Source organism: Oryzias latipes, chromosome 23 (genome assembly GCF_053564925.1).
Source record: "Oryzias latipes strain Hd-rR chromosome 23, Olatipes_Hd-rR_3.1".
Lineage (NCBI taxonomy): Eukaryota > Metazoa > Chordata > Actinopteri > Beloniformes > Adrianichthyidae > Oryzias > Oryzias latipes.
In genome coordinates, this window is record NC_136259.1 from 13,718,735 (window position 1) to 13,736,287 (window position 17,553).

The 17,553-nt window shown below is 41.7% G+C and overlaps 2 protein-coding genes across 2 annotated transcripts; one reads left to right on the plus strand and one right to left on the minus strand.

The window, feature by feature from the left end:
• Window positions 1-1,142: 1,142 nt before the first annotated feature.
• orla-b2m (b2-microglobulin) lies at window positions 1,143-4,301 on the minus strand. Its single transcript, NM_001104660.2, is given in 4 exon segments — window positions 1,143-1,283; window positions 2,724-2,758; window positions 2,832-3,104; window positions 4,204-4,301. Coding segments are annotated over 3 exon segments (351 nt in total). The 5' UTR covers window positions 4,268-4,301; the 3' UTR covers window positions 1,143-1,283; window positions 2,724-2,744.
• A 2,042-nt stretch (window positions 4,302-6,343) lies between these two features.
• On the plus strand, window positions 6,344-17,272 carry hspa14 (heat shock protein 14). Its single transcript, XM_004082988.5, has 14 exons — window positions 6,344-6,498; window positions 7,186-7,266; window positions 7,439-7,521; window positions 8,748-8,796; window positions 9,971-10,076; window positions 11,262-11,352; window positions 11,431-11,535; window positions 11,705-11,866; window positions 13,256-13,411; window positions 13,631-13,733; window positions 13,876-14,091; window positions 14,354-14,518; window positions 17,013-17,080; window positions 17,154-17,272. Exons 1-14 carry the CDS (start codon window positions 6,442-6,444, stop codon window positions 17,233-17,235), a joined length of 1,524 nt encoding a protein of 507 aa, XP_004083036.1. The 5' UTR covers window positions 6,344-6,441; the 3' UTR covers window positions 17,236-17,272.
• The last annotated feature ends 281 nt before the right edge of the window (window positions 17,273-17,553 follow it).

A 17,553-nucleotide genomic window follows, 5' to 3' on the forward strand; every position in this document is an offset into this window, starting at 1 on the left:
ATCGGGTTTTATCCGGTCGCTTCTGAGTCAGCTGATTTCTCCATGCAGGGCCACAAACTTTGGTTGACAGCGATTCAGTTGCCGGTAAAACCCGCTGTGAAATATTCCTTGGCAGTCGGTAAGGAAGCCGATGGGCCGGCATGCGATTCATCTCTGCTCCCCTCCTCCCCCCACAGCACCTCCTTCGTACACAAAAGCCTCACGCAAGCTTCTTGAGTTGAGTTTTTGTGATGAACTGGAAGAGTTCAATCAGGGGAACACTGTATTTGGATCTGAAAGTAGTACATTGTAGCAGAAAAGCCATGAATGCACAAACATGCAAACTCCTCACAGAAGGGACCAGACCCCGATTTGAACCAGGATTTTCTCAGAGGCAACAGTGCTAACCACTACACCACATTAACACTTACATGTTTCATTTTAAAATAAGAGGCCTTTATCAATTCACTTTTCACCATTGTATTTAACCGTCCTGAAGATCTTTACCGTTATCTTGATGTTTTTAAGACTGTAACAGAATACTGGTAATTAGCAGCTGTCATAGTTATTTTTGCTTTCTAATGAACAAAAAAAAACTTGTTCACGTTTTTATTGTTCATTAGATAATTGAGTATTTCCCATACATGTAAAAAATAATTCTATAGTTCTTCTTTGGACATCCTTTGGATTTTTGGGGGATTTATTGGGTTTGGAATAAAAGATACTTTCTTTTTTTAAATTTTATTAATTTTTTTTTACAGACATCTTTTGACATTCAAAGGTTTTCCTTGTGGTCCAAACAGGCACAAAAAATAATTGAGAGTCCATGAAAACTGTGGGATTTATTCAAATCCACATTTGGGGTCTCCTGAACGAAATCTCCTTAAGAATGACCTCAGGAGCAGAAACCTGCAGACGGCTGTCATCATTTTTTGTGATCAAAATGTTCACTTTAGCTGTTTTCAAAGCTAACAAATCCTTTTTCATGTTCAATGATAAATCAATTTCTAATTATGAAATACTGAGCAGCCCCCACCCTCCTGTTTGGCCACAGATGAATTTTCTTCTTGATTGGGAAACAACTTAAATTACTCAAGTAAAACAAAGAACAGGTTAGAAAGAAAAAAAAACAGCAAATTTACACTTGGGTTACAAATCTATCCTCTGAAATCATACAAGATAATCTGAAGACTGACCACCACCACACCTGACGCTATGTTTGTGGGAACTGAGGGGAGGAAAGAGATGCTTTTGATTGGAGAGTTGAAGAGGCTGTAGATCTGCACAGAAGAGCTGGGGTCGGCCTGCAAGGGAACAAGACGCTGTTACAGACAGACATGCAGCAGAAAAAAGGACAATGAGTTTTTATCTCAACTTCTTCTCTGCTGACTGTGTACAGGCGGGGGGTCATATGAAGCCCTTTTAGAAATCAGTCACCCCCCCATCATGACCTCAGGTGTAGCGATGGATGGAGAACATAGTTTTAATTCAATCACCATCTGGTTTCATTTACACCTGCTGGGTTTAACTGCTCACTTAAACTGAACAGAACAAACGGTTGTCTAAAAAAAAAAAAAAGACAAGAAGCTGCTTAAAAACAAAATCGATGCTTTCTGTTTATTAAATGGATGAATCTTTTTGAAAGTGCAGATCAACTTGTCTGACACTTATAGGAAAAAGGTAAATAAAGTTTATCGTCACCATGCGTTACACTCCAGAATGAAGTTTTCATTTCCAAACGGATAACATGAACAAGTAATATCTGTTTGTCCAGCTTTACTTTCAGGACATTGCAAGCTGAAGAAAAACTGGAAGCAGTTGGAAAATGGTTTGTAAACTATGGGAACACTGTTGAAAAAACAGCCGGAAAAACGGTTGATAAAAGAGCTGAAATTTGTTAAAGAACAATTGGAGAACAGCAAAGAAAAAGTTGTTGCTAAATAACTGAAAACTATGGAAAAACTGTAGGAAGGCTGTTTGAAAACAGCCAAAAAATTCAGGGAAAATTGTTGGAAAACAGCTAAACATTAGCTTTTTGCTGATGCGACCTCCTAGCTGCCATGCTAAGTTGTTCTAAGCATCCTTCATGTCAGGAAATGTTTCTAGCTTTGCTCATGTGAGAAGAGAGAGAACATCAAACTCATAACCACAGCCTGCAGTGACCACAGGAAGGGGCGTGGCCAGAGCTGGGCTTTGGTGTTTCATCTTCTACCACCAGAGCTTTAGCTCCAGAGTTCACATACTGTCGACTACTGCAGCTCTTCAACCGTTTTACGCGACCAACGTAATTCCAGTGGTCATATGCAACACTTCTTTATTCTGTTGCAGAAATCAAAGCAAAAACAAAAAGCCGCTTTCCTCTAACCACGTGTATCGCTGAATCTGTCAGAATCTGCTGATACACGTAGATGACGTAAATGGCCGAAGAGTTACAGTAGGCCAAAGACAGTGTGTTATTTAGGTGTCGCCAGTAGCATCTCCGGCATTTATGGGTTCAAGATAAGCAAAGGAGAAAATCTCCTAGATTTAAGGAAAACCAAACCAAATGCTCTACCACTTATATACAGGAGAAAACAGAAACAGAAAGCTAACAGGACAGCAAATACACAAAAGGAACTATACTTTTCCTGCCAGTGATTCTGATCAACTTGGTTGATAGTGACTGAAGGGAGACATGCTGACAGAGTTCCTGCTTCACCCTTAGAACACACTCAGCCCCACTGAGATCTTCAGAGTGAACTCACCTGGGTCTCCCTCTATGGCGGTTACATGTTGGACTCTGTTCAAACAGAAGAACAGTTTTAGTTCATTGCTGGTCAATAAATAGTTTGCTGTTGTCGTGCTAGACTCACCCCAGGTGTAGTCTTTGGCCAGGCCGCTGTGGGTGACCTTGCAGGTGTACCTGGCTCCCTGCTTTGGTGTGAAAGGAGCGCTCTTTGTCAGGTGAAAGTGCCAGTTCTGTTTGAACGCCAGGTCGGTCTGCTTGGCCTCTGGTAGCTCCTGGTCATCCTCCATAAGCCGGATGGTGATGTCTGGGGGGTGGAAGTTGCTGACGTGGCAGATCAGGGTGTTTTCCTTCCCATACTGGCCAGGGTCACGACTGTACACCTGGACTGTCGGAGGGGCTGAAGCCCACAGGAGGAGGAGGAATGACAACAACTCAATCTTTGCACCAACTATCATTTTTCAGACAGAATCGTTAGAAAAGCATGTTCACTTTGCGTTTTATACTCTGATGTCAGTGATTTGAGTTTTTTTATTTTTGGAACTGTTGAAACTGGACACCATTTGTGAGTCATTTCCTGCCAAAGATGAACACATTTTAAATATTTTATTAAACACTGACTAAATTGTGCTGGATGCTCCCTGCTTCTGCTCAACAGTAACTTCAGCAACCCAATGACCCCGAAAGAGGTTCAGTGGGTTCTAAAAATCCATTATTAAACATTCTGAGGCAAAAAATGATTTGATTTATTTACTTTTTTCAAGTCAGCCCAGTTTGAAATGGATTCAAAATGAACAAAATTCATCTCGACTCCAAATGTGTAATGATTACAGAATAAAGACAGAATTCTTCTTACTTTCAAAATAAAAGGAGCCGGATTGATCTAGATCAGAACATTACAGGAGTCCAACATTCTCTCATTATTTGGACTGATTAACGTGAGACTCAACAGCTAGAACACCACTGATGAAAGCTGAACTCCGGTGTTTTTTTTTTTTGCATGGAAGTTTCATAAATGTGTGCTGGTTTGCTCCAGAAATGCAGGGAATATTATAGATTAGCAGGCTTTCCACTGAAGAAAATGGCGCAGATTGAGGAAAGTGAAAGTGAAAGTAAACTGGGGGAATTTCCACTGACCAGACTGAACTTTGGGTTATCTGGATTTAATAGAAAATATGAAAAGAAAGAAAAAACTCTAAAAAGAAATAATAAAATCAATATGATATGCTGAGTTTAATGTTCCTTATTTAAGTGAAAAGAGTAAACAAATGACAGTTTTTTTTGTTAAATTATTAGGTGTTAGAACAATAACATTGTAATAACTGACCTCAGCAATGTCCTCTACTTTTAATAAAGTTAAATTGTAAAAATAATTCCGATAAATTATTAAATAAGGGGGAAGTGGAAACCTTTCAAAGAAGGTCTTCAGACCGTCAACAGAACAAAATCCTTAATTTCTAAAGTCGCGTTCAGGTTTTTGAATAAAAGCTAATACTTACATGTTTTGGAGAACGCTGCGCAGCAGAAAGCCGCCAGAGCCGCAATGAAGAAAAGCTCTTTCATAGTTTCTTCCAGAGGACAATCAAACGCGTCCGTCTGTTTCAAAGCCCGACGAGACTATGGAAACGAAGCCCAACGGCGAGGGTGAAAATCTGGATATGCTCCGCCCACGACCGGATACTAGCCAATCATAATTTTACCTCACTGCGTTTCCAGGAAGAATAGAGAGATCGACGTTTGGTCGTTTGACGGTCTCATCGTGAAGATGAGATTTCTGTCAACATTGACGTCATAGCCAGGGTTTTGAGGAACAATTTAGATTGGTTAACAGACGTTCTTCTTTTGGAGCAGAAGTATCAATATCTTCTATCTAAACATGATTGATGTTAAACTGCATTTAGACAGAAAACTATAAAATATTTATATTTGTTGAGAGACATTTAGTAGCAAACTTTTAAATAATAGCATCGAAGGGTAGGAGCAAAGCCTGTTTCTCAGGTTTAGACTTAGCTTAGTTTAGTATCACATGATCCAGAAGAACTCCACACCCTGATCTGAATACTTTGGTTAGACAATATGACAAAAACCAGTAATACCAGGAGTACATCTTCTGTTTCTATTGTGATTTTTTTTAGTCTGAATAGATCTGCTTCTCTTTACTCGGAACTTCTTTTGATTTATTTGAAGTTTACAAAACTAAACAAGTTATTTCAGTTGAATGACCATTTGTTGTTTTTTATGTGAAAACATATGATTCCTTAAAGACAGAAAACAGGTTTGGAAAGACCCACAACTCCGATGCTTTTCTCTTTCGTTTCTTCAGCTTGTGACCTGAAGGAGGTCAACACAAACAGCAACACAACCTTAAAGCGAAACATAAGAGAGAAGAGCAGTTTTTCACTCCTGAAATAAACCATGCACTTAAAAAAAAGCATCATTTCCTGTGTTTGTAAAATCGACATGTTTGTTTTCTAAATTGAAGGAGAGAATTACACTTTATAGTCACTACTTCTTCTTATAATGAAACTAATAGTATTAAAACAGTCTATACGTTTTTCAAACACAGTAATATTGTTGTTTTTTGATATAATAATTACTCCACAGTAATACTGCAGGGCACTGAAAAGGACAGCTAAGTTCTGGGATTTCCAAAGGGCTGTAAACAACATTTGTGACAATAAATTTGACTTCCTGGTTTGTTGGAAAGTCTAAAGTCCCTTTAAAGTAACAATAAGATGTGCTCTGTTTAAATAAAACTATAAACATTTTCTGCATTTGTTTTTTAAAAGACAATTCTTTTTGGAAGCACTGTGAGGTCGTGTGATCTTGACCTGAGGACAAAACGGCAAACTATTTATTCAACATGATGAGCTAAGTGGCATTTTGTGTGGTCTGTTCAGGATTTTTTAAAACATTTCCAAAAATAAATGCCTCATAAGTGCATCAGCCTGTGTTACCTATTCTAACAGTGAAAGACCTTCACGTCAGTTTTTGCTGTGAGCTGAACTCTGCTGCACACTGACACAGTTGAACCTGATCGGTGGCGGTGGGGAAGGCAGGGACTTCCCATCACCCATTCTGGCACCGACTGCAACGCTTAAGCTTTTTACCTGAACGGTTTCCTCATGTTTAAAAAGCTCTGAGAAAATGAATCCCCAGATAAAATCATCAGCATAATTTTAGAGGTTTCAACCATTCTGGTATGAAAATGTTGAGCTCCCTCAGCAAAATTCCTGCTTGTTCTTTTGGCTTTGCTCAATTTTTTGTTTTTATAATTATTAAGCTGTTTGATGTTAATTTAAAATCAAAGAAATTCACTTTAAATCCTTAAAAATTGAAGCTCTTTGAGAATGAAGACGAAATACATTTAAATTGTACTCATATATGAAATGTTTTTTTTATTAGTTTTTATGAAATCAAGTGTTCACCTCTACAGATTTGTCATTTAGAGCTGTAATGCAGTATTAATTAAAACAAGGATACAAAAATTTGGCAAAATCAGCAGCTTTAAAATATTTCTAATTATATATTTATAAAAATTTATTTGTATCATTGAAACTAAATTAAACCCTCGTCTCCTAAAAAAAAACTTGTTATTAAAAGTTGTTTTGTTTGCTTTCATTTTACAAGGACTGATCGTTAAATCTGCGGCTTTTACTCTGAAGTTTCGCCACCGGAAGTACCAAAGGGAGCGGAAGTACCGGCTTGTGGAGTAGCGTCTCGTGTCTGTTTGCAGCATGTCTGCTATAGGAGTTCACTTTGGCTACACCTGCGCGTGCGTGGCGATTTTTAAGGTAAACCCAGATCTTTCTCGGGCCGTTCTCAGTCCCTCCATCTAAAGGTGACCGGCTGCGGTGCCACATGTTCGGCTGTGGTCTTTAGTCTGCCGCCGACTTCAACTCCCACTCTCTTAGCATCTTTACTACCACCATAATAAGTTATAAGCGAACTGTTAAGTAGTTGATCTGTTTTGTTAGTATTTACATTTCCAACAAGCATGAGTCAGTCAAAATAAAGGTCACCTGCAATATTGCACATAAAAACAAAGACTTTCTAAAGAAATCTGAGACAGATACTTCTGTGTGGGAGGGGCCAACTCACTGCTGCACTTTATTAGACAGTAATCAGCACGTGCTTCACTTAAGAGTCTAACTGATCCTAGCATAACTTTAAAAATGTGTTTTGTCTGGTCAGCAACCACCTCTCTAAGGAGGAGATGGTCTGAAAGTGTGTTTTCGAAATTTCACTGATAGAACAAAAAAGGATGTGGCCAAAATGTTTCATGGAAAAGTCGAAGTGCTGTCAGTTGAGACGCTCCTGGGTGTGTAAACTTACCTCTGCGCACCTGCAGACGCAGCCAGCCGCAGTCACCTCGTGTCGGACTGCAGGGGGTAACTGTAAAATGAATGCACAGAAACCGCAACGATGCATTGTGAGTGTAAACGTGTTGGTGCATACATGTCTGCTTGTGTGCTGCTCAGGATGGACGTGCTGATGTGGTCGCCAATGATGCTGGAGACAGAGTGACCCCCGCTGTGGTGGGCTTCAGGGACACGGAGCAGGTGACTATCGCTTCAGATCACAGGGGTGGATTTAAAGGCAGATTTACAAAGACAATCTATGGATGACGGCAAACAGAACAACACAAAGCGTTTGCATATATTGTCAGCAATGGAATATAAAAGTCCATTTGAAATGACACGGGTTTCCATGGTAACGGGTTTTTATTTGTAGATTGTAGGTTTAGCAGCGAAGCAGGGAAGAATCCGCAACGCCGCCAACACCGTGGTTAAAGTGAAGCAAATGCTGGGGAGAAGGTAAAGTAATGAGACACCACAGTGTTAGATGAAAGTTTTCTCCTGTGCATTTTCTTCTCTGCAGTGCTTTTCCTCAAATTATAAAAATCTTGATCTGGGGTCAAAACCATTTTTTTAATGTATGCAGTTATCAAAGTGGAAGTTACAGGGGGACAAAAAAGTATTTGTCAGTCTCTGATTCTTTAAGTTCCACTTTAAAAGATGAGTTTGGTCTGTAATGAGCTTCATGGAAACACCTCAGCTATGAGAGACAGAACGTAGAAAATAAATATTTACCTCCTATAAACAAACCGACCTGTTATTTCTTCTTTAAGAAGTTATTCTATCTTCCACTCATTACCCGTATGAATGTTGTTTGTTTGAGTTGGTTATCACCTATTATGAAGCATGGCGGTGGAAGCATTGCGGTTTGGGGCACATTTATTTGCAAAGGGGACAGAAGTACTGATTGGTGTGAAGGAAAAGGATGAATGGAACAATGTATGGTGAGATTATGGACTACATTTTATATCCATGAGTGAGAACATTGAGGATGAAACATGTTTGGGTCTTCCAGCATGACAATGATCCCAAACACATCGCCGTGGCAACCAAGGAGAGTCTAAGTAAAAATCCTTTCACGGTTCTGGAAGGTTTTAGCCAGTCTCTAGCCCTCAATCCAGTAGAGAATCTGTGGAGACAGCGGCTAGTCTGTGTGGCCCAGCAACAGCCCCAAAACATCAGAGCTCTTGAGGAGATCTGCATGGAAGAATGGGCCAACATGACAGCTACAGTGTAAACCTGCTGGAGCCCTGCAGGAAACCTTTGATCCCTGTCTACCAGAGTTACATTACAAAGTATTGAAGTAAACTTTTGTTATTGACCAAATGTTTATTTTTTGCTCCATTATATAAACAAATTCTTTAAAAATAAAAAATAAATGTGATTTTTTGGATTCTGTTTTTTTCCATTCTGTCTCTCACAGTGAAAGCCTTTCTAGGATGAATATTCATCATTCAAGAAGAGCTGCACAACTTACTGAATCTGACTGGCAACCTTTTTTCCTCCCCTGGCAGCAACTTTTTTCATATTTGTTTTGTATATTGCAACGATACCACCCAGTTTTTCAGAGTACTGCCCGCATCTACATCATTAAAATCATCAATGTCAGCCGATGTCAGCAGAGTGGGATAAGAATGGTTGATCATCTTCTAGCTTAAAAGTCTTTTGTCTCCTTTTTTTAACAGATTTGATGATCCTGAAACAAAAGTTCACCAAACTGAAACCAAGTGTCAGGTAAGCGGTTGTTTTTTTTTACAAAATTTTGAATCTAATGTAATCTAAACCAGGGAAGGGGTGTTCCTTCATTTCTGCAGGTTTAAATCCAGCATAGATCCAGTAGACTAGACGTTACTGATTCTAGTTCAGGAGATTTGAGACTTTAGGTTCTTCTGGTTCAGAGATCATTACTGAAAAGCACTAAAAATTTGTCCTGAAGTTTTTCTCTAATAATAATAATTAGCAACGCTCTAGCTCTAAACCAACGTCTTTATTTTGGTGATTTAGAGCAGTGTTTTTCAACCAGTGTGCCGCGGCACACTAGTGTGCCGTGGGAGATGGTCAGGTGTGCCATGGGAAATTGCCCTCATTAACTGATCAAAAACATTTCCCATCTCCAGGAAATCAGCTCTTTGTTCATCCAAACAGGCCCTGATAAAACACTGAGTAGTTAGGAGTATAAAAGATCAGAAAATTATTTTTCTTTGTGTTTATTTAATTCTATTAAAGACATTTTGATAAGAATGACGGTACCGCGATTTAGCTGCAAATAAAGCTTTTTGCGGCAAAGTCCCGCCGCTTTAACTGTCTCCGCCAATCATTCTTGAAGGCTTAATCACATGTCAGCAGTCTGACCAATCAGAAGTGGTTAAAGTCTTCACTTCCTTGTTCCTATTTAGCTCAAAAAGCCTCTCAGTTCCAACAAAAATACCAGCTAAAGCTCATGTTTAGCGGTGTAGCTTTCCACAGAATCCGTGGATCAATACAGACTATGAGTTTCTGCTTTTTTTTTTTTTGGATGCTGGTGTGCCACGAGATTTTTGTCTAGGTTGAAGTGCGCCGTGGCTCAAAAAAGGTTGAAAAACACTGATCTAGAGGAACACATGGATCATCAGAAACGAGCTTCTCGGGCTGAAAACAGAACTAAACAGAAATTTAAGCTTATTCTTGTTTGCTTCAGCTCCAGCATGTAGTAGTTTAAAACGTTTTCTGAAGTTGTACTTTCCAGTCTCCTGTGTCTTGAGTTTTTTGGGCTGTCCTCTGGGGGGCTGCGCTCTGAGCAGTGCCAGAAAACCAGAGGAGAATGCTGGATTTGTCCGTCCACCTCATCAGTTCAGCCTTGAAATGTGTTGAAGTGCATCCGCCTTCCTGCTCAGTCTGTAAGGCTCCTGCATGTGTTGGTGGTTTGCAGGTCGTAAGCAAAGACGGGAAGCCTTATTATGAGATCACAGTGGGACAGCAGCCGCAGCACGTCGCTCCAGAGGACGTGGCGAAACTCATCTTCAGCAAAATGAGAGGTAACCCCCAAACAGCAACACAACCTTCTAAGCAAACCTCCATCCGTTTTGGAAGACGGCGCTGAGGTTTCTCCAGAAGAAATCCCATTTCCATTGTGTGGTTTATCGCCCTTAAAGGCTGTTTCCTTTAGTGGATTTTAAACAACAGAGTTGAGCCTTAAGTGAGGTTCAGGATCATTCTGATCTGAAAAGGCGTCTTTCTCTGTCTAGTTTGGTGCTTCTCTGTTTGGGTTTTACCTTCACTTAAGATGAAGAATGTTAAAAGCTGCTCATCGGTGTTGGCCAAAATGATGCCGGGCTTCCACAAACACGCGGCGCCGTCCGTCCCTTTAGGGCGTCGCACTGATGAAAGGGGTTTTGAAAAGAGCTGGAACGAGTATCTGAATACTCAGATGGTAGCCAGAAGAAACGAACATTTGTGCCATCCAAGGTCACTGATTCACGATCTTTATAAAATATTGTAAAGTTAAAAAAAACACTTCAGGCAATGTAATTATTGCGCTAAAATGCAGAACACTGTTGGATTTTAAACTAAAATAACTGATTAAGTTTGGTAAATCCTCAAAGTAAAGTGTCAGGTGGAAGCTCTCATTTCCAAAATAAAGCTGCAAAGTGTTTTTTTAGTAAATGAAAAAATTGAATCTGAAGTACAGTTTAGTGAAATACGTTCTGAAAAAAACTGATTTTGTTTTTAAATATAGTCAACAATTTGAATAAAAAAATATGATCTATGAATTTAGGAATATTTAAAAAAGATCTGGTTATCAATTCTGTGATGTCATGTGACTGTCTGCTAGCTTGGCTGAGAAACCGAACCAGAACGGTCTGCTAAATACTCATCAAATGTTTTGGGAGTTTAAAAAAACAAAAAACTGACTGTTCAATTTGCTGAAACAATCTTAAGGCAAGTCAAATAAATCCCTTCATGCGTTTGACCAATCGAATGGACTCCTTTACATCATTGACCAATAGGATGGAGCCCTTTTGTTTTAGATGTTCACCTCACATGGAGACGAGGGTCATTTGGAGTATAATTTATAAGTTATGTTGACTCTTATTTAAATCAAACTGTTGCATTGAAATGGAAATGACGTTTTTGGTTGTTTTGTTATTTGTTCATAACAAAAGTTAGATCATGATCGCAATTTTGCAGCCATACTAAGCATAAATTTATTTGATTCACAGAAACGGCTCAATCTGCTCTGGGATCGGACACATCTGAGGCCGTCATCACGGTTCCCTTCGAGTTTGCACATGCTCAGAGACGCGCCCTGAGGTACGGCGCATCATTATCCTGCTGCAGCTTTTTGTTCCGTCGGAGGAGGAAACTTTGCATCATCTTCATGTCCTGCAGGGAGGCGGCTGAAGCGGCAGGTTTCCGTGTGTTGAGGATGATCCACGAGCCCGCCGCCGCATTGCTGGCCTACGACGTGGGACAGGACTCTTCGTCCGGGAAGAGGTGAAGAGGATTTCAGGGTGTCGACAGTCCAGCTCATAAAGCTGTCCAAGAGGGGCTTCCTAAAAGTCAGACATTCTGTCTCAGTCAGACGTTAGGTGTTCAGAGGTGGTGCTGCAGAGTGTGCGCTCTGGGCGGGGCTTATGACACGCCTGTGTGTGCTTTTCCACAGCCACGTGCTGGTCTACAAACTGGGAGGAACCTCCCTGAGTGTGACGGTTCTGCAGATAAACGGGGGAATATTCCGGGTTCTCAGCACCAAGACCGACCACGGCATCGGCGGGGAGAGCTTAACCCAGGCCTTGGCCCAGCACCTGGCGTCCGAGTTTAAACGGTAAATCTACGGAAAGTAGACTCACTGGATTTGTGTGTGCGTAATTCTTGATTTGTGACTCATACAATACATTTTGTGTGTTACTGTGTACTTGCAATTGTGTATTCACATGAACAAAAATGACAAAGAAAAAAAAAATACAATTCACACACGCACAGCTTATGGAGTGTTGATCCACCCAATGGCCCGATCCGCTCTGTGGGTGTGTAAAAGGGTCCGGCGCCGCCTGCAATCGCCGTGACTGGTGACCAGTGCTCGGGGAAGAGGCGCCATCAGGAGAGACGCTGCGGAGAGGAAGCAATTATTTCTGGAACAGTTTTTTTTAAGTGATGAGTGTTTTAAAAATGCGTATTTAGACTTTTTTGTCTGAGCTGGAATCTGGCATAAAACTGTACATCTGGATAGTTCCAATAAAGCTCGCCATTTTTGTTTCACCACTAATGTAAAGGCCGTGTCACACAGCCACTACGTACATACTGCACGGATGAAAATTGGTCATGCGTAAAGAAGTGAGAAAAGTTGTGGTTTTTACATGAAATGTTCACAGATGTATCACAAAATAACCAAATGAAAACCAGAGATAAAGTAAAAATAAACCACGCAAAGAACACGTAAATCATCGTAGAGCACGAACCGTGCCTGATTATGGATTAGTGATTTGTCAATTATGTTATTTGAGCGTGATATGTGCACCGCATACGTGATATAAAAGTTATACATCGGTGGAACATGCATGAAAAGTCTGTTAGACATACGTAGAACAGTCGTAGAAAGAGAGAGTTGTGTTAGATTTTTGTAACACTTGCATTTAAACTAAAATATACACAAACCGACAAAAATGTTTGAATAGCTCAAAACCGAATTTACGTAAAGACCTGTCAGCCAAAACCCTCGATGGACATCTGCCCACATCAAGGAATGAGGGACGCAACAAACACGTGTGAAGGACGTCTGTCACGCATGGATCACAAAAGACTGAAATTTCATTTGTGGAAAATGCTAAAATTGTATGTAGTGGCTGTATGACACGGCCTTAAGCTTGGAGTTGTGAGGGACTGTAAGTTAGCATGTTAACAGATGGATGATGGGAAGTGGGGATGGGCTTACTCAACAACTCCGCCCACAACTCCGAGGTGAATTTTGGATGAACTGTACTGGCGCTCTGCAGAAACTGTCACAGAAAATGACATTTGTGATGAAGTTTTTTTAATTTAGGCTAAAACGCTATAATCCCATTTCAAAGACCACTGAGAATCTATTGAAAATAGATCTGAGATGATCGGAGTGGGGTTTTATATGAGGCAGAGTTCACCGTTGTTGTCCTTCACTAACATGGAGTCAGCACACTGGATGAGGATGGTCCATCATGGAGATGTGTTTGTCCTACAGCGTCTACAAGCATGATGTGAGCAGTAACGCCCGCGCCATGCTGAAGCTGATGATCAGCGCAGACATGACCAAACACTCGCTCTCCTCACTGGGATCCGCCAACTGCTTCGTGGACTCCCTGCACGACGGCATCGACTTCGAGTGCAACGTGTCCCGGTGAGCGTGCTCCCTGGGTCCACGGGTACCGCCTTCAGACCGGGCTTCATCCCACTTTGATCCCGTTATCCTCTGTGTGCCATTCAACCTGAAGGACATATGTGGAGTTATGCTTGTCGGGATTGTGTTTGTCATCACATTTCTTTAAAAGTTAATGTAACGCTGTCGGCGTGAAAAGCCGGCAGGAGGAAGTGACGTCATGATGTGGTCTGTTCACAGAGCTCGCTTTGAGCTGCTCTGCTCCTCCCTCTTCAACAAAAGCATCCAGCCAATTAGGTCTGTGCTGGCAGAGGCGGGGCTGTCCACCTCAGATATTAACAAGGTAAGTCATGTGACATCCAACATCCATCTGTAGGAAAGGTTAGAGAGATTTTTTGCTGCAAAACCTTTTTTAACTGAGTAAATGTAACTTGTTTCATCTGCATTGTTTTATTTTGAAAGTCTCTTTGGCCTTCCTGCTGCAGGTGGCTCTCTGTGGGGGCTCGGCCAGGATCCCTCGGCTGCAGCAGCTGATCCGGGAGATGTTTCCTGACGTGGAGCTGCTGAACTCGGCGCCTGCTGATGAGGTCATTGCTGTGGGAGCGGCTTTAGAAGCCGGCCTGCTGGTGGGCAGAGAAGGCCTGGCGCCGGAGGAGGAGTCCGTCACCGTGGATGTTTCTGCTGCTGACATTTTACTAAAGGTAAACTAAAGTGACCTGAAACCTTTTCTTCCGATGAAACTACAAAGCTTTCAAAAATACTGAAGATCTTGCTGAAGTCCATGAACGGGTCCAGGTTTGCTCCAAACTAAAGTCCTGAAGATTGTTGGTTACAGTCTTTTGGACTTTACATCAAATCCAAATGTTTAATGGGACCTGAGACACGGCTCAGTTTGGGATTATTTAATGTGGATAAAGCAATGGGGATGCATTTAGACGTCAACATCTCCTGGTTTGGTTGCAGGAGGTGGATGAAGCCGGAGCGGAGACCTTCACGCTTCTCCTTCCGTCAGGAACTCCCCTTCCTGCCCGCAGACATCACAGCCTGCCTGCAGACGGACAGCTGTCCTCCCTCTGTCTGGAGATATACCAGAGATTCTCCTCGGAGCGGCCGGACCTTTTGTCCAAGGTACGGAGCCAGAATCAAACCGCTGGCGGCAGACCCATGCCGTTCACCCTCTCAGCTTCCCATCTGTCAAATGAAAAATTTGCTTTTAGTCAAACGTTTTTGGGATGGTAAGCATGAAAACCCTCCATCTGAAGAGTGTGGGGGGGTTCTATCAAGGTTGAGGGTTTGATGCTGTCAGATGCTCTGGTTTCTTGAGAGAGAGTGGGGCGGGTCCCTGTCCCCTGGTTTATGCCCCGGGCAGGATTACATCCCTTATTTAGATGCTAAAAATCATTTTGAGCTGATGTGGTTCTGCTGAGTTCACATCTGTGGTGCAGAGCGTCAGTTTGTCTCGTCGTTATAAGATTGCATGTTATCATGTTATTTACTGCGTCCTGGTCCTGAATACAAGCGGCTGAAAAGAGTTCCCTCTGTAGGGGCGCTGGGCGATCCCTTAGAGATAGGGGGGAGGAGTTTGGCACCCGGAGAGAGCTCTGAGTAGAACCGCTTCTCCTCCACATCCAGAGGAGCCACTTGAGGTGGGTTAGGCATCTGGTCCGGATGCCTCCCAGGTGCCTCCCTTAGGAGGTGTTCTGGCCATGTCCCACTGGGTGGAGGCAGACCCAGGACACACGCTGGAGAGACTATGTCTCTCAGGTGGCCTGGGAGGGTTTCGGGGTCCTCCCAGAGGAGCTGGAGGAAGTGGCTGGGGAGAGGGAAGTCTGGGCATCTTTGATTAGACTGCTGCCCCCACGACCCTGTCCCGGATGGATGGATGGATGGATGGGATGGATGGATGGGTGGATTTTTTTCTAAAGAAACAAATTCACAAAGAATCGGGGATATAGGGAAAAACTCTGGATGTCGTAACAGCGTTTGTTTGTTTTTTTCACTTCAGTTTTTCAGGAGAGGGAGGTAATTGTGTTGAGGTGGTAGACACACCTCATTTAGTGTTTTCTACATATTGATCTCACTGTGTTCAGTGTGTCTGACTTATAGGGGCCTAAAAATAATACATGAAAAACCTTTTCAATGTTTCTTCAATGTCCACATTTGTGATTTAAAGACCGGATTTAGTCAGTGAGTCATTACAACTTCATCATTTGAAAAAGCCATGACCCCAAGACGTTGCTGAACGGACGAGCTGCACCACTTGACCACAGCGCCTCCAGGTTGGTAGTAGACAGTCAGGTGTTGCTGGTGAACTTGGTGAGTCTCAAAGTGTCATCAGCAGACGTGCATCAAGAACCAGAACTGCAGTCAGAGTTTGTGACAGACTCAGAAGTGGAGCCCCACCAGTGACAGACCACAACCATGACCAGAACCTAAGGACCTCTGACCCCAGACATGGTTTAGCAAACGCCACACAGCTGCAGGGCTGTTTACCAGATGTGAGGGGCACTAGGGTTTCCAAACAAACCATTCACAACCAACTCCACCTCTTTGACTGGAATGACAGACGTTCATTGCAGGTGACTCCACTGACACCAAGACACCGCCGTGAATGTCTGCAATACGAGACCATGTGACCTGGACAGTGCAGCAACAGTCTACCATCCTGTTCACTGATTAGTCTGGATATACATCACCAGTCAGAGCAAAACCCATTTGGTTCTTGTAGATGGTTCAGTCGTTGCAGGTAATTACCTCAGAAAGGTCATAGAACCTTCATCTCCCCCCAATTCCACCCGAACACCCCAACGTTCTATTCATGGATGATAATGCTTCACCACATGGTGCCAGAAGTGGGCGTGGCCTCATACGGTATGACCAACAATGACCTCTGACCTGAACCCCATTGAGCACATCTGGGACCAGCTGAAGCAGAAACTGGATGTGATCTGCGAAACTGCATGGAGAACTTGTGGAGGAGTGGAGAGCCTCAGAACATCATGAGTCTAGTGAGGAGCAGGAAACGCCGCAGTCGAGCTGTCATTGGTGGAAATACCCGCTATGGACACGGTCAATGTTTGTTTGGGTCTATTTATATTATTGTCTTCATTTGTGGATACTAAATATATGCAAAAAGCACTCAGGAAAATGACTAAATCTCTCTTAACTTATTGTGAGCAGAGTATTTGTGAAACAGTGACTGAATTTTAATTCATCAGTTTGTTTCTAGTTTGCGGCTTTTAATGACAGGCATTTGTTTTAAGCTAATTTGGGATCAGAAACTTTCTTTTCTGTAAAAGTGTTTTTTCAAAATAAAGCTAATATGTATAACATAAATAATAAACTATCCAATAATTGTAATTAACTCTACCTTTGTCGATATGTCAGATTATGGCTGTAGAGTCATAGTTTTCATATAGAAGCAGCTTTTTTTCTCGCTGCTGTAGTTAAAGGTGTTTTGGAATCAAACAAAAGAAAATATTTCTCATTGCTTTTCCTATTGAAATTGAAGACAAATACTTTTGAATTTGCTGTCAGCAATGTGACTGACAGAAAATTGTGTGATATACTGGGATGAGAAGTTGTAATAGTTCAGCATTCATAGCTGGTCTTTGTGTTGCAGATGATCCTCAGAGAGCTCCAGCCCGTGCAGGACAACCGCTGCATCGACGCCGTGGTGACCATGAAAAGGTGAGAACTCCTCCATCCGTGCATGCCGCGGCCCTCTGTCTGTTGTCGACCTTCACCGTTCTCCGTCTTTCAGGGACGGCTCTCTGCACGTCTCCTGTGTGGACCGGAGCACCGGAAGGTCGGAGGCCGTCACCATTGCAGCTGCTGCTGTATGACAGACCTTTTTATACTCAATAAACGGCATCAAGTGAAGGTTCCTGCGCCCGCTGGTTTCAATCAATCATTATTAAAAAATGATCTTCAAGACATAGTCAATGATTGACAAATATTTGTTAATGAAAAATCAGTTAGAAGCTGTAAATGTGTTAAAAATAAAAGTATAATTTACGTTTTTATTAATAATAATAGGGAAAATAGTCATTATCAGTATAGTATCCATTATCTGTATTGATACCTTAACTATTTATTATATATATATATATATATATATATATATATATATATATATATATATATATATATATATATATATA

Bases quoted from the DNA above. Each gene is read 5' to 3' on its own strand.
- hspa14 (XM_004082988.5), top strand. From the start codon at position 6,442: ATGTCTGCTATAGGAGTTCACTTTGGCTACACCTGCGCGTGCGTGGCG. The intron at 10,077-11,261 runs GTAACCCCCAAA...TTTGATTCACAG, and splicing joins CATCTTCAGCAAAATGAGAG to AAACGGCTCAATCTGCTCTG. The intron at 17,081-17,153 runs GTGAGAACTCCT...TCCGTCTTTCAG, and splicing joins GCCGTGGTGACCATGAAAAG to GGACGGCTCTCTGCACGTCT.